General features: G+C 48.1%; 1 protein-coding gene across 5 annotated transcripts in view; it reads right to left on the bottom strand.

The window, feature by feature from the left end:
• Nucleotides 1-1,227: 1,227 nt before the first annotated feature.
• Nucleotides 1,228-16,769, bottom strand: part of ATP11C (ATPase phospholipid transporting 11C) — a 54,601-nt gene continuing 39,059 nt past the window's right edge. The window contains exons 23-31 of one of the 5 annotated variants that reach the window (XM_053990177.1): nt 16,652-16,711; nt 15,492-15,619; nt 12,957-13,092; nt 11,113-11,178; nt 10,242-10,345; nt 8,681-8,834; nt 6,645-6,710; nt 5,716-5,811; nt 4,465-4,551 (exon numbers count right to left, since the gene is read on the bottom strand). In XM_053990177.1, the coding sequence (XP_053846152.1) occupies nt 5,719-5,811; nt 6,645-6,710; nt 8,681-8,834; nt 10,242-10,345; nt 11,113-11,178; nt 12,957-13,092; nt 15,492-15,619; nt 16,652-16,711 (807 nt within the window). In that variant the 3' untranslated portion in view covers nt 4,465-4,551; nt 5,716-5,718. Of the gene's footprint in view, nt 4,552-5,715; nt 5,812-6,644; nt 6,736-8,680; nt 8,835-10,241; nt 10,346-11,112; nt 11,179-12,956; nt 13,093-15,491; nt 15,620-16,651; nt 16,712-16,769 lie in introns of all 5 variants that reach the window. The other 4 variants (XM_053990176.1, XM_053990180.1, XM_053990181.1 and 1 more) reach the window with 4 other exon arrangements.

Genomic DNA, 16,769 nt, shown 5'->3' with positions numbered 1-16,769 from the left:
GACGTGTGACAATTTAGGCAGCAAAGCCCAGTCCCAGCAGCGAGAACGCTGTGGATGCATGTCCTGCAACAGCTGCAGGGGCACAGCGAGGGACAGGGACACCATGCCCCCTCCACGTGCCAAGAGCCCTCACACGCCAGCAGCCTGACCTTCAAAAAGTGCTGTCCTTGTTAAAAATCACCTTACAACGTGACGTCGCTTCTCCTTTCTAACAAGAAGGGCTACGCGGGTGTTTTAAATGCTAATTTTGGTGCTTTCTGAAACACTCGGTGACCTGCGGTCATCTCCCATCGCTTACATTTACAGCTTTTGTCCTGGGCAGCCAGCTCGGAGTGAAATCCCCTTCAGACATTTCCACTATCACTCACTGGTGCTATTAAGATTCTCAATGCCTGTATCTGGTTTCCAATAGTACGAGCTGCTGGGGAAAGGTTAGAGTTTGTTTTAAATAGCTCAGCCATCTGTCCTGCGGTGCCTGACGGGAGCTGCGGGGATCGAAGCAGCCAAAACAGAATTTTTCAAACTGTCAGCTTCTCATTACAAACACTTCAGTTTGAAACAGACCCGTGTCCTTAAAAAGAAAGTTAAGTCTATATATTTCTTGTGCATTACACAAACACTGCGAGTCGTGCTTTAGCAGTTTCCCCGTGTTGTTGGAATTTCATCAATGCAAATATTGGGCCTGATCCTCACCAGCACCAGGCACTTTGCAAACCTCATTTGGGTACTTCGAGGCTTTGAACTAAAAAATACTTATTTGTTACAGGCAGCCACGACACAGAACCAAGAACCAAAACAGAGCAGTAAGGAAAACACTTCGTGAATGGAAATCAGGCAGAGGGACCTACATTTTTATCAGCCAGTTCCTAAATGTCAGCTGAAGCCCTGGGTTCACCTATTCTAGAAAGTTAAATCAATTTATTCACTTAATTCACAGGATTCACTTTCAGAATTAAACATTCATTTTGAGGGAAATGAGTTGAGAGCACACAGGCCAGCTATGTGCAGCAGCTGATACCCACAATTGCTAACACACTGCTGGAAAAATAAAAATGTATGAGAGGCAAGCAGTATTTCCTTAGGCAAATGCTGCTCCTCATCAGACAAGCAAGCTGGCAGCTACCCCACTGTGAAAATGCTGATTGTCCCCCCAGTACTGCCCTGGAAAAGCCCACACAATCAATCACCCCCTAGGAGTATCCAAGGAGATGAGAGAGACAACAAATATGTATTAATCAGAACAACATACCAAAGTTTATTGATTACTTCAAACAAAAGTTTCTGTAATGAAAAAAGAGCAAGTTGCATTCATAAAAGGTAACATTCACATTCAATTTCCTTGATATAAAGCAACATAAATGTATAAAATTGCATTTAAGTGAAAAAAATGTAAGGTTGCAGTCCTTTTTCTTTGCAAGAAGCTGAAAATGTATCTGCTCATTGCCTGTATATAATTTACATTTTCTATACACTACATGGTTTTTTTAAAAAATTCATAGCTGGGAAATTGGATAAATGGTGCAGTATTAGGAAAGTTTTTCAACTGTGTGTATACAAATTCAATCTGAAGCTTTTATGCAATTCCAAGTCATTTATAATATTCTCGTAACGATTAGGATTAGTTTTTGAGAAGTCGCTATGGCTACACCAAGCTCCACTGTTACCACATAAGAGTTTTAGAGGGAACCTTAATTACTTTCCTTATCTTTCAGTGTCACTAGTCAGTGATAAAACTTCAACAAATTATTATGAGAAAACCCCAGCCTTTTTTCCTTCAAGTTTCTCCACCGAAAAGCCTGTACTGACCTTTCACTGCACCTGGCCAGCACCGTGAGCCATCAGGGAACACGAGCACCCACCACAGCATCCCTGTCCTGCTGCCTCACACCTTCAGCCCCTACCAGCACTTCTGCCCCTCTCTAACCTCAGAAGGTTTTCCCTGATTTTACAAGCCACCCACAGCAACCAGAATTATGGTTTTGCCACTGCTGAGTGACGAGGATCAGCTCTTCTGCAGGGCCAGGGCAGCCTGGCACTCCTGGCACCCAGCACTACACCAGTGCACTATCTGAAGATCCAAACCCAAGAAAAACTGCATTTTCCCCCAAAAGAGCTGCTATTCAAGACATTCCACGTGAATTCCACCCCGACCTTGGGTTTGAACACACAGCTATTGCAATGGCTTGTTCCAGCTGGAGACAGGACACTTGGAAATGCCAAGAGAAGGATCTGGTTCTCAGAGGGCTCTGTCTTGGGACAGGCAGCAGAAATTACCCTGGTTACGTGACTATTTGAACAGTTCACACACACGTCAGGCTCCACTGCTCCCACTGACACCACCAATGGAATTCCAGGGGAACAGACTGACCCTTGGAGCAGAGCATGACACAAAAACTGAGAAGCAAGGTGTCATGCTTGGGACCATTCGGGCTTGGAATGGTTTTGAATCACAGGAATTAGGCATTTGAGTGCCCATTTTTTAGAAGTTATGTAAACACAAGTCAGCAACCGTGTATTTAAGGAGAATGGTTAGATTTGGCATATAGAGCTTATCTTCATTGTATTCATCGTGTACTTGATCTGTAGGCACCACATTTCTGCAAGAAAAGCTGAGCACGGGACAAGGTCTGCAAGTTGAATTCTAGGTCTGTGAAATGAGCTAGGAAAACAGGAAAAAAAAAAAACCAAACCAAAAGAAGAAGATGAAAGCTTTGCCCATGGGACACATGCTGGCAGTGCAGCTCCTGCCTTGCATGCAGCGAGGAGCTGAGCCGCGCTCGCTGGCACCACCCGAGCTGAGGCCAGTGCAGAGTGTACAGTCCAGTGGTGCTGTCCATCCGTCCCCTGCCGTGCTGGGCGATGGCAGAGCAGCCACAGGGGCTGAGCACCCCCCTCTCCTGCTCAGGTAAGGCCCATCCAACCTCCTCATGATGCACGAGAGAATTTGCCAGCAGCTGAGCCGCACCAGCTGCGGCCGAACCGCAGGGATGGCAGCCAGAGAGCAAGACTTGGTTCTTCCAAAAATTAACAGTCTGCAGTTCAACAAGATTTGGTGAGGGGAATGTTCTGTGCAGTCCCAAATTGTTCTGTTGACATGACACAAAGCTGAGCGAGCGGGAGCCAAACCCAGCGGCAGTGCAGAGCTTGCTGCTTCTGAAACCAGCCCCGAAGCTTCTCACAGGAGCTCCTCTGGGGCACACCAGCACGAGGGAGGGACTGTCACACCAACCAGCAGGGGCACACGGGCTGCTCTTGTCACTGCTCCTGACTTAACACAAGAGAAGCTGCTCTTTCCACACGTGAAGTATCAGAGAAAAAAAGAATATTGAGTCAGGCATCTCACCTTTGCTGTGCAGAACCTAAAGAGGAAAGTTCCTACCACCATGGTACAGGTAGATTTAAAAAGAACATGCCAATTTAAAAAACAAAATGTAAAATGAAATCAGGTTCATGTATTCAATTTTAAACTGTCTTCTTTTTTCTTAGTGCAAATAACTCAAGCTGCAGTTTTATACACCCGCAGGTTGACAGGCACAGCCCATGTCCCTGGGATCAGCCAAGGACTACGCTGTCCCTCAGGCCTTGGAAGTGTTGGAGAGCCTGCACAGTGCAGCAATGCAAGCACAGCCACAGGAGCCTGGGCACTGGGGCTCAGAGTCTGGCACAGCCCAACTTCTGGGATTTCCTTTTTTCCCCCCACGGAAACTTCCCTCCATCACCAACAGCCACAAAACAACCTTTCCTTCACTCTCCAGCAGGAACAAACCCATCAGCAAACTGGTTGTGGGAGGATGCTCTGGCACTTCTCAGCACTGCAGGTCTTCACGTGGACACACCACAGACTGCTTCCAGCTCCACCTGGAGGAGAGAGTGGCAAAGATTTCTCCCGAATTTCCAGCTGATCCTGCCGTGTGCATCTGGGAACCCACGGCTGGGAGGGGGCAGCACGGCCCCAGCACCAGGAGAGGGGCTCCGGGGCCACATCCTCCTTCTGTGTGAGGGGAGCAGCCTCTCCCCAGTGCCTTCGGGGGGCCGGGGGGGAACGTCACTGGGTTGAAGCCTGTGCTACTTCTTTGGTCAGGCAGAGCAGGAGCTTTGAGCAGCCCTGCTGCTCTCGGGCAGATCTGCAGCGGGCACAGGAAGCCTCGTGTGAAACGGGGCTGGCGCTGCACGCTTGCACTTCAATCCATGCTGTTTTGGGTGAGCTCCTAAAGATGTTTCTCGGCCTCCAGTGATGTAGGATTTGGCAGAATTGGTTTTTCTGGGAGGGCAGGGAAGCCTCAAGACCAAAGACTAAAGGGTAGCGTGGGGCCAGTGCCCTGGCTGCTCTCCCAGCATGGCTGCTCACAGTCCTTGGTTCTATCACAGGTCACTGCCAGGTTAAACCATGGGTTTCCTACAGCATGGCAATGTGCAGTGTTTGTGTGGAGCACTTTAAGGTATCCTGAGAGGATATCTTTCTGCCAAATTAGTAACAGCATCTTCAGCCTTCACATAACCATTCTCTATACGTTTGTATGACACTAACACAGGCAGATCAAAGGGGCCAGCCTGAAAAAATCAGAAGGAAAACAAACATGTATTGCAACTGTTACATTCCCAAACCCATAAACCTTTTCCTGGGTTATTAAAATATATATATATATAGGAGAAGAAGAATGATTAGGCCATGATAAAAGTGCCAAATATCATTCACAACCAAGTAATCAGATGATAAATCGATTTTCACAATTTGCAAAGTGCTAAAAGTCTAAAAGTGGCATCTGCCCCACTGTCCCCTGCAGCTCCTGCTCTGTGCTGGTCCAGCCACCTCCCACACCAGTCTGCACCAGTATGTGGTGGTGGAGAGCACCACCTAATGCCAGTGGGGAAGGACTGGCTGCACAGGCTGGGTGCCAGCTGCACTGAGGCCTGGCAAGGCTGGCTGCTGGCCCTGCCATGCCCATAAATCTGATTTCTTTAGCAGCAGGTGTGGGCACAAAGGTGCCAGGGGTCCGTAGATAGTCTGCAGGTTTATGTTTGCAGCAGCCACCACACATAACATCTCCCCTAAATGCAGAATTGTGAATTCAATTAGGCACTTTTACTTTTTTATTCTGCTATTGGCTTACTACAAAGTTTAAAATCAACTCATTCAAGGATGCTCTGGGTGTGTGTGCAGACACACAGACACCGAGACATGCCTCTGTCCCATGTGCTGACACACAGATAAGTACATGTGTTTAGTTTCCATCTGTGCAGATGAATTAAAACATACTTATTTCTATCTGACAGAACAGCATGCACCCTAGAGAAAGGGATTTTGGTACAATTCAGATGCAATACTGGAATCATTTTAACAACTGAGGTTTCCATCCTTCACTGTAAATGTATCAAGTGTTAGCTCTTATAACCAGTGTTAGCACAATTCAGGCTGCACTCTCAAATTAAATGTGCTAACATCCGACTGAAGTAGCAGTTAGATTGAAAGATTTGTTTACATATTGCCAAATATTTGAAAGGATCTGCACAGATATGGGATTCTGAAGAAGCTGGATAGTACAACATGCCCAAATTAAAATGCATCCCAAGCATTGCATCTCCATTCCACAAGGACAGGTGCCCCACACCGATAGCCAAGAGGATTACAAGAACCATGGTTTAATTGATTTGGAGGGGGTTACATTTGGTTAATCGATGCCTTCACAACCATCCCAACTCCTCCAGACAGGGTACCTGTTACAACACATTAGACTCATCTGAGAATGCTCTTAAAAGGAGTGGTGTGACAGAAGGTCTGGCCGACAATGAATCAGGAGCCTTCCTGCTGCTCTGCAACAGCGAGGCAAAGAGACTTATAGCACACGAGAGCTCAGCCTGCCTGGCTCACACAGTGCAGCACACACAACCCCTCGCACAGCTCCACCACTTCATGAAGGATGGGCCAACACACTGTGACTAGCACTGGCTGGGGTTTGCAGTGCAACAGGCACGGGAGGAATTCAGAAACCGGCCCAGCTCCCCACGGCGTTTGGGGATTTATGCTGCAGGGGGGACCACACCCCTGATCTCCACACAGCTGGTATTCTTAGAACAGCAAGTAATGGTGGAATGTGCCGTGAATCCAAACACTAGGGACATGCAATCCAGGTGCTTTGCTGTGGGTGACCCCACCAGCCCCACGGGCAGCAAGTCCAAGGCTACCCCTCGATGTGAGGGCTGTGGCTTAATCACACACACAAAGAACAGCAGCAGCACGGACAAACGGGATGGACCGGGCAGGCTGGGCACTGGGGGAGCTCCTCCTAGGTCAGACAAGTCATCCAGAGGACTGCCAACATCAACTCCACCTTGTCCCACTCCTATCTGATCCACTGACACAAAACTACAGCAAGGAAGGAGAGTGTAACCAGCTTTGTCTGTGTCCACCTCACTTGGACACCCTGAGCACGACCAGCTCACCCACCTGAGGAGCAGCAAGGGACCCAAGGGGAAGAGACAGACGAAATATTTAAGCAAAAGATTGAAATTAAGGCAGAAGGTGGGGAAAAGCAAGGTTCTGCTGCGTGAGCAAATCTAAAGGTGGGTTTTCAGGAGTTAGGCATCAGAAGGAAGAAAAAAAGCAGTCGAGCAAGCAACACATTGCGACTCAGAAAGGAAATCACCTTATTCACTCCAAGAAAAGCTGTGATTGCTGGAAGTTTGAGAAAGCATGAAGATAGTGGATGTTCCTGAGGAAGGAAGGCGCTTCGTTACCTAGTTCACAACAGCACAAAAGACAGAAAATTGCAGTACAAGAAAGAGAAAGGCAGAAACCAAGGAAAACACAAATGCGCCTTGCAGTTAAAAAAAACAAACAGAACCAAAACAAAATAAAAACAACCACCACATTACCACACAGAAAATTTAATAAAGGCTGAGCAGAGCTGATGTGCTGTGCTATAGGAAACTGGGGGTGAAACCCTGTCCCACAGGGATCAAGGGCAAATGCCCAACAACCTGGCCTAAGTCTGTCCTCCCCTTCCAGAAGGGACCCTTGGCCACCAAGTCGTGGTTCAGGCCCCCATACAATGTCCCTAATTTTGTTTTTCACTGTATGCTTCCCTTGGGACACTGATCTTTATTTTATTTCGATATTAAGGTCAAGATTCTCAACAAGGGTTTTGATTTGAAATTCATCTACCTGGTCCTAGATGCCTTTACAAATCAGGCAGCTGACTTTGGTGTCTGATGGCTGACACAGATATCCAGAGCTGGTATCTCTTTCAGGCACTTACAATAAAGCTCCTACTCAAAACGTACATTTAAATATGGCTCAGCCTGTGCTTAGTTTGGGATGCACATCTGAAGAGACTTTTCTAGTTGACACTCACTTTGCTTTGCTAAGTGATTTCACAAGAGCCTTTGTTAAATGAATAAAAAGCACTCTTGAACGTAAGTATTGCAAGAGGGGATGGAACTTTGGTCAGCAGTTGAAGGCAAAAACAGATCACCTCCCAGGTGGGTTGAGCTGGGGCTCAGAAATCCCCAGGTCATCCCTCCAGGGCACTGTCCCCAAACTGTCCTCTGTCTGCAGCTGAGAGCAACTCTCTCCCAGCCTATTCAACAGGGGTGTCCAGCTAGAAACTGTTAAATCATACTCAAGTGGAAGAAGTTACATGGATCCTCACAAAACACAACCACAGCTCTCCTACCATCTCTACTGTTTTCAACTTCAATGATGCCCCGTCCCTGGAAGTGTCCAAGGCCAGGCAGGATGGGGCCCTGAGCAACCTGATCGAGGGAATGGCATCCCTGCCCGCGGCAGGGGCTGGCACTGGGTGATCTTTAGGGAGCCTTCCAACCCAAACCCTTCTGTGACTCCTTCAGTGACCAGGGCTGGGGCTCCCTCACTGCATGTGAGCCCAGCCCGTGTCCCTCAGCTGTGCCCTACTGCAGCCCAGGGCAAGAGGCCAGGGCTGGCTGGCAATTCCCACAGGCTGGCCCAGGGCAGGACCTGCTGATGCTGCAGGGCAAGAGAGCTGCTGCAGCAGGGGGAGCATGGCCAGGGGAGCAGGGGGTGCCACTGGGGGCCAGCAGAGACAAGGGGCAGGGGCTCAGCACAGCAAGTCTGGCAGTGCTGGCCTTCACCACTTGCAGCAGCAATGGAGAAAACTTTTTAAGAGGTTTCCACTTCTAAAGGGAGCCCTGCTCCCCAGCAGTGAAGGAGAGCTGTTAAGAAACCAGGGAGCTTCCAGGGGGAGTGACCATCATGGTCTGAGCCTTTGGTCAGTTATGCAGGATGGGCAAATGTGACAAGGCCTGACCCTGCTCCCACTGCACCAGCACTGAGGACATACCCGGGGAGCATCCTGCTTTTTTGACACAAAAACAAGCAGGTTTTTTCAGGACAAGATAAAGTGTGTTTGGTGATCAGTTCAGGCTGGACAAGGCTTCTGCACTTCTCTAGGAGACACCACATTCCCACCCAGAGAAGGCACCTAAGGAAAGGCACAGATTGACTCTCTCCCTGTTACAGATCTAGGCAGTATTTTTAGAATAACTTCTTGATATTTCTGGCATGTGAAAGAGCAAGACAAGACTCTAAAAAGCCTTCCTTGAGATGTGAGTGGTACGTGGTATTGTTAGAGGTTCATCTGGTGCCTGAGGGTAAGAACAGTCTTCCTAAAAATACAGTGTGATACATCATCTTGTTCCTTACCTGATGATTTTTCTCTTTTATATTTTTTAAAACTATTAGAAGAATTTCTGGGAAAAGGCTGATAAAGATCAGGAGAATTATTGCCAGCCATGTGGAAACAGAAGTCAGCATATGAGCAAATACAAAATACATTCTTTGCTGCTTCAAGAAAGGCCTGAAAAAGAAAGGATACAAATAAGTTCTGGTTAGCATGGGTTTTCCAAGAAGATCAGAATCAAAGGAGACTTCAGGTAAAGCTATTAGCAGTTATGCCTCCCTTTCAGACAGAGATGGATACAGCACAGAAACACACTGTCCATCTTTCTCCTAATCCATCTCCTGCCTCCAGCTGCACTGTTCCTGGAATACTGCCATGATCCATTTTGCATCTTCCACATCTGTTTCTTTTCAGGGTGGGAAGGGATTTGAATTTAGCCACCATCACTGAAAGATAAATTATTGACCTCATCATAAACCAGGTCATTGTATTTCAACATCGGGCTTTGCTACAGCTTCTGGTTTGATTTTGACAGTGGAAATCCAGAGTCTCTCAATCACAACACGTTATTTGCCCCTTCTTCCTTTCTTTGGTGAGGGAGAGTAACCAACAGCTGCCTGTGAAAAACACCTCATCAATAACTGATGGCAAGGATCCCAAAACAGTTTTTGCTTACTGTTAGATCAAAACTGTTGAGCTATGCAAGTTAAACAGCAGAAGGTTTTCAGCAGAAAACTCACACATTTAGCACAGAGATGTGGCTAGATTGCAAATCTGGATCTGTTGGTCAGCAAAAGTTAACTGAAGAGCTAAAGCTTGTGACCCCCACACAGAATATTTAAATCCCTGGATCAGGGATCCAGGCAATAGCCCAATGCAGAGCAAAGGTGTAAAACAGAGGTGCTGTACTGTGAATGCCAACTGAACATTTACTGCAGCACTGGAGACAAAACTGCTCATGTCTGTAGTGTGCTAATGCTCACCTGCTTTTGCAACACTAAACCTGAAATCCTGAGTGCACTCAAATCAATGAGAATTTCTTCTGCTCAGATCCATGATGGATCCAGGATCCATGATCCTGGCTTTCTCCTGCTTATTTTTCCCTCTGTCCCAGAGGGCCAGGTCCTCTTGCTCTGCACCTGCCTCACCTGTTCCTTCTGTTTCACTGGGGTTCTTCCCACCACAAATTCTTTCTGTCTGTGTCCTCCACATGCACAGACCCTAAAAGGTTTACTCTAGAACCTCCCAATAAAGACAAGAGCCTCAGCAGCAGAAATGACCCCGTGGGCAGAAAAGCAAACACCCCCTGCCAAAGCTGAGCACGTGGATGATGCCCAGGGTGTTCTCTCTTCCCTCTGGTGGGCTGAGACCTCCCCAAGCACATCTCATCGAGCACCAGCCCTCTCCAGCACTGGCTTTCGGTGGGTGTTGGATGGAGGCAGCCCTGCCCCACCCAGCAGAGAAAGGAGCAGGGCTGCACACACCTTGCCCACTGCAAATCTCAGGAGACCCCTAAGGAGGGGATGCCAAAGCCTGCACTGGGCATCCCCCAGGAAAGGGCAGTGGAAAGAAAAAGATACTTGCCAAATGACTCCTCCCCAAAAGAATGAGAAAAACACGTAGAAAGCAAGGGAGCCCCAAATCACAAAGTGGTTCATCCACGTCCAGAACCGGGTATCTAATGCTAGCTGTGGGAATAAAGAGAGACAAAAACAGGCTTTAGATGCAGAGTGCATTGGATGGTATTTATATGACATTTCAGACTGGTTTCACATTAGGGTTGAAGGTTCTCCAAACAGCCACCTCTGTGCATATGGGCACCAGGAAAAACATTTTCAATGTCCACAGTCTGGCACAATGTTAGCAGAGAAGCAGTGACATTCTAGTTGTAACTGACACTTTTAAATTGAATAAATTTGATGCAAACCCTGATGCTACAGGAAAGAAACATCTAAAGGTTGCAGGGACTGTAATTGCCTCTTGTCACCACCTGCTGTCCTGAACCAAACACAAAAGACCTTTTGTAAGGTCTTATGCAAACAGTTTGTTCTGGAAAGCTCCATGAAAAAAAAATAGATTTGCTATTGTTATTTGACACATGTGCTTTTGTGATCACTTTGGCACTCAGCCTTGTCTGAAACAAGGTGGACAAATCCAAATTCTCTATTGCTCCTCTGCTCTTGCTGGAACTGAACATCAAGAGGTGAAAGCGTGGGGAAAAGTCAACCATAACCAACTAGAGTCCTCAAAAGAGGGGAAAAAATAGAAAAATATTTTAAATAGAACAAACACTTAAAGACCACGGACTACACAAAGGAAAGTAAGCAGGTTCTGCCTCTATGGGAGAAGATTTAAGTGTGGTGGAAAATACTCAGACACTTCACATTCACCACATGATTTTACAGCACACACATGAGCTTTGGGAAAGGCCTGAAGAGGGAAGGGAGATGCTGACCTTGAGAGTGACGGTGAACACCAGCACGGTGAAGACAATCGTCCCAAAGGTCCAGTTCCCAAACACCTGCAAAACACACGGCACTGGCACAGGCGCCCCAGCCCTGCTGGGACAGGCACAGAACGCTGGCAGGGACGGGGGCAAGCAGGGAGCAGAGGGAGGGCTGGGACAGAGGTGCTCAGACAGCTCCTGGCACAGCATGCCACGCCACCCTGAGCCATGCAGTGCCACACAGACCACAGGGTGACCAGAGCTGGGACGGTGACAGGGACAACCCCCTACTAACAGCAATGTCCACGGAGGACACAAGGCATTGCACCACCTGCAGCTCAGGATTTCCTGGCAATCTGCTTTCTGCTTTCTCGCCACACTCATCATCATCATCTCTGTGCAGTCCCCTCTGCAGAAGGCACCAGTGGGTACTGATCCATCTGGTTTGGTTTGTGGGTACTAGTGACTACGCACACAAAGAAAAGCAGATACTGTATACAAATCCAGTGATGGCAATGAATGGGAGAGATGCTTACCAAAGGCTGTCAAGTTCTGAATGCATACATTAAAACAGAAAGTGAAATGTAAAAGTTGCCAAAAAATGCAAAAAAAAAAATCAAAGTTAATAGGTGTGAAAAACGAGTCAATCAAACATACATGGATATTATGAACAATTGCTGGTAGCAGTTCTTACAGGCATCAGTGTTTACAGAACAGGACATAACCACAGATCTTACTGTAGTGCCACACAGACTTGACCTCCGAAGGCATTTGCAGAACACATCAGTGCTTCATGTTTCATTCCAATCCAACCAGAATGGCTACAGGTACAGAAGAGCACTGATCTGACAATGCAGGGGCTTGACTGCATAGAGCTGGGGCCATAAATGCTGGCATTGATGCAATGTATGACTATACATACATAAATTTATCAGCTTTTCTCCAAGTGTTAGCCGCTAAAAAGAGTTTTGGTATTTTCAAGGGCCATAAATGATGGTGTAAAGAAGTTTCCCATCAGCCAAGATCTAATAACATGCTGCACATTCCCTTGGGGAAAGGGTCCTGAAACAGCTCAGGCCACCACCCTGGCAGCTGCCCTGCACTAATGCTTTGCTCTGTTCTCAGTTAACCAGCAAAATAAGAAAAAATGAGAAAAAAGGAAAAATAAAAAACCTTCCATCTTTTTTCCTCCTCTTTCTGTGCGAGTTAACCCCAGCAGCTCCCATGGCAATGCAAGTGCTCACCCCACAGCAGAGGCACGAGCAAGCAGGCAGCAGGGACAACATCCTGCTGCCTCCAGCAGCTGGGGACTTCTGCTGGCTCCAAAACAGGAGCAAAAGGCTTTGGCTGGAGCAAAAGGCCAGCCCAGCCCTCCCCGGGGCAGAGGGAGACCAGAGGCTGAGATCACACCCCCAGGCAGGCAGAGCACACAAGCAGCCCCACACCATGTCTGCCCTAACGAGCAGCATCCCATCAAGGTGGGCTAATTCAGCTGCTCACCACCAGCCAAGCACACGCCGAATTTCGGGCTGGGAAGGACAGACACTGCTGCTGCCCTGGGATCACACGAGGAGGGGACGAGCGCTGCGCAAAGCTCCCTGGTGGAACAGAGCTGTGTGGAGGACTAGTCATTGTACCTAGTGACTGTAACCAGCTCTGCCCTGTTTCCATGGCGATCTGGAAAATGTTTTATTGCAAGCATTTGCTGCAGGATCACACCATAAGCCAGGCTACAGTGCTGGACAAGACTCGAGCCACGGTGCACAGATTAAGCGCGCAGATATTCCCTGCCAGGCGTGTCCGAGGCAGCACACAGCACAAACACCCATCTTCCTTTCCTCTGGGGGCATTACCTTTCCGTTGTCTTCCAACGACGAGTTTTGAAAAAGAAAATAAACCCCAAAGAAAAACACAAGTCCTTCAAAGGTGCCCAGAAAGGTCCAGTAGAGGAAGGGCCTCCACTGCAGCATTGCATTGTCCGACACCTTCCTGCCAAGAGATGGAGCAACAAGATCATCACCACCACCTTTAGGATGTGCTGCAAAACCCCTCACAGGCAGGGGACTGGGGGGCTTTGGAGCAAGCCCTTGCAGTAGGAGGCAAGGGGGGAAACCACAAAAATACCTTCCAGGACATAAAGAACACTTCTAATATGCAACTGCTGATCGTGAGAAATCACAAGAGGCTCAGCATAGGAATTGTTTTGTCTTTCTCCTCTAGGTAAATTGGATGGGAAAAGCACAAAGTGAACAGAGGCAATGCTGTCCTGAACCTCTCCTGCAGCCCCTGAGCTGCCCGGGGTATCTGACATTATCTGGTGAATTTTAAAAGCAGGGTAAGGCTAAAGAGCAGCTGTATGGGATGCATGAAATCTGTGGTGTGCTTCCCTCTTTTTGTTGAATGCACAAAAGTCCTTTTTTGAGAAAAGCTCTGCAAGTCCTGTTCCCTGGTGTTTTTCTGCACAGGCTGAAAATAACCTCCTGAATCGTATGGTGGGTGTTTTTATCACAGGGGTTGTAGCAGGAGACTCTTGGCTGAATACAGGATGAGATCTGGCATGGAGGCAGCAGCAGCAGCAAATGGATGGGCTATGAGCAAAGCTCTGCAGGGACCACACACAGACCTGGGGAGCAGAGGGTGGCTATCAGGGCAGGAGGGAGTTAAAAACAGTTCCCTGCATCATTATCTTCTCCAATTGCTTTCTGTACAGTCCCCACCTTTTGTGCACTATTCTCCTTAACTCCTAAAGCAACACATCCATTTTCAGCAAGATGCACTTTGCAGACCTGTGCAGTGCTGGGCTCCTGTAACTGCAGTTTCTGAAATGAGATCCTACTGAAACCTACACACAACGATGCTGTGACCATGCTCTAACACAGCACAACTTGGGTCTGAGAAACAAGGACAGAGCAGACTGGAAGTGTGGGGTATTGCAAGGAGAGAAAATACAAGCAGCTTCCTCCCTGCGAGCTCTGTTTTGCATTCCCATTTCTGTCCTGCAGTGCTGGTGGTAAACAGGCTTTTTCCAGGCTCAGGATCTGCACTGCAGCAGCTCAGCACTTCCTCCAGCAGCAGCGCAGCGGGCGCTCTGCATCCAGCAGCACAGGCACAGCCATGAATATGCAAACTGAGCTCTTTCCCCTCAACACACAGGCCCCAGAGATCAGAGAGCCCACCAGGGGAAGGCACAGGGGCCTGCTGCTATTGCTCTGTCGCACAATATTCAATTACCAAGCTATTTAAAATCCAGATGGTGGCATTTTGACACAGAGTGAAGGAATATAGAGCCCTAATCAATCACGGCCCTGAGTGTTTACTTCAAAACCACCCAAGCCCCTTCCCAGCCTTACAGCTCTTGTTGCATTCACTGCTTTTTCTATACCTAAGGCAACGTTCACACAGCATTTTAGGCACCTGATAACTCCCTTTGCTGTCTCTGCACAGACATCACTCTTGGCTTGAGCACAGCCGTGCCACACGCAGCTCCTCCACTGCTGAGGAGCATCACACCCCAGTGACAGGGCTGGCACTGGCCAAAGCAGCCCTGACCTGGCTTCTTCCACAGGGCTGAGCTGACTGCCAGGCTGGGGAAATAGCAACAGGGATGCACGGAGAGGGGTTTCCTCCAAAAAAACCTCTTCCTTAGTCTTTGCTGAAGGGCTGCCCCAAGCACGCGTGTGGGCAGGGCTGGGAGGAAGATGGAAAGCTTCTCTGTTTCTGTGCAAGATTGGAGCCTCTCCCTGCTGCAACCAAGGAGCAAAAACAACAAGCAAAGCAGAGGGAGACAGTCTGAGCTGTCCTTTCCCTGGGCAACATGGCAGAAAACAGTGTGTGGATCGATGAGCAGAGCTCCCTGGGCTCTGATAAGGGGACCTGGCCTGGGGAGGGGAAGCCTGGGGGAACACATCCATTTAGACAAGCTGAGAAACCATCTGCCTGAGCTGGGCTTCAGAACCATTCATCTTTCTGAAAATGAATGGATCTCTTTTGCTCCTGAGAGCTACCTCTCCCCTCCCTGCATTACATGCTCCATCACGTGCCTGGCTCAAAGGTAACGTGAATGAATGGTCTGGCCACGCTCACAGCTCCATTCTTCTTTTGGATGAATTCCACCTACAGTTTACCTTTCACAGAGATACAGCAGTGCAGTTTGCTAGACCAGAGACTGTCAGAGAGCATAAACAAGCAGCTACAGGCAGTAAACACAAGGCTGCTCAGCTTGAATGCAGGAACAGCTGAGCCAGGAGGGACAGAAATGGCTTTTTCTGCACTTTGTGGTGCTCCCATCCCTGACCCAGGACAGGGACACCTGCTTACACTCCTCCAAGAGAACTGAAACCATGGCTGAGAGGGCTGTGCAGAGGTGCAGCCAGCCCAGCACTACTCACATGTAGAGCTGGGGGTCCGAGGTCAGCGTGTCGATGCTGATGTGCTGCTCCAGCAGGCTGTAAGCCAGGATAGGCAGCGATGTGAAGCAGATGTTGTACATGGTCAGGTAAGCAGCATCATACAGTGGCTTAGAAGAGGAAGAAAGGGTTAAATGAGACAGACAGGAAAAGGCCTCTCCACAAAGAAATTAAACCATCAATTTCCAGCTCCCACATACCCTACAGATGCATCCCTTTGTCACCCAGCACAGCTTCACTGCAAGGGAGCTGTGCTCCGTGCAGTGCAAGGGGAACAAGGCACCTGCAGGCTGCATGCCCAGGAACTTGGCCCCCCTGACAGGAAGTTTTGTAACTGGCTGGTCTCATCTCCAGCTTATCCCCCAGAAAAACATGACTGAACAGCCCTTATCACAGCTTTCCTCTTGCTGCTCTTGTGCTGCCGTTTCTATTAATACATCTGATGCCTCCTGTGGCTCTCTGAAGACTAGACTGTTTCAGAAGAACTATAGCTTCTTTTCTTAAAAAAAAGGCAACTGTTTCTGCCAAAACAAGCAGAGAATTCTCTCTCACCATTTACTCTTCCTGTTACTTTTGAGCCCAAATAGACACAAAAGCCCCTTAAGCTGACACAAAGGCCAAAGCTCTTGTCTCCAAGCACACGAACCCACTCACCACATGGATCTGCCCCTCTGATGCTTACTTGGATTAAACAAAGCTCTGGTAACACTCATTGTGTGTCTTTTTTTAAAAGACAAAAGAATGAACTGTTCTTCCTTCTGAGTGACATTTTTAATGCAGTGAAATGCAGCAGAAGACAAGATCAGGAAACCATTCAAAATTTGTTCTTGTAAGAAAAGCAGAACTAGCAAAATCAGGTGCTGACAAACCAGCTAAACCCTTCTCTCACTACTTCAGGAAGGTGTCCACCTGTGTTTACAGCTGGTGGATGGGAAAGGAAAGAAAGCAGATTGCTTTCTTTTCAGTTATGGGCTCAAAATATTATGTTCCAGATATGGTGCTGAGCAACAAGGTCAGCTCCTACTGTCCTCTAGAGCAAGGTGGTGAAGAGACAGGATGCCAAAAGCCAAATCTCTGCTAGGAGGCCTCATTCTGCCACTTGCTTTTTACCTTGCCTTTATAGACAAATTACTGGGAGTTACCTGCTGCGAGAATCCACAAAAGAACTGGTATAAAAACTGTGGTAAAATGAAGCAAAGGTTCTAGGAAAACAAAAGACAAATGGTCAGCAGGGAGGCACTTGACTTCTCAGTCTAAACC

This window comes from Vidua macroura, chromosome 14 (assembly GCF_024509145.1).
Source record: "Vidua macroura isolate BioBank_ID:100142 chromosome 14, ASM2450914v1, whole genome shotgun sequence".
NCBI classification, from domain to species: Eukaryota; Metazoa; Chordata; class Aves; order Passeriformes; family Viduidae; genus Vidua; species Vidua macroura.
The sequence above is the reverse complement of the archived record's forward strand: the minus strand, read 5'-3'. Positions and strand labels throughout refer to the sequence as shown.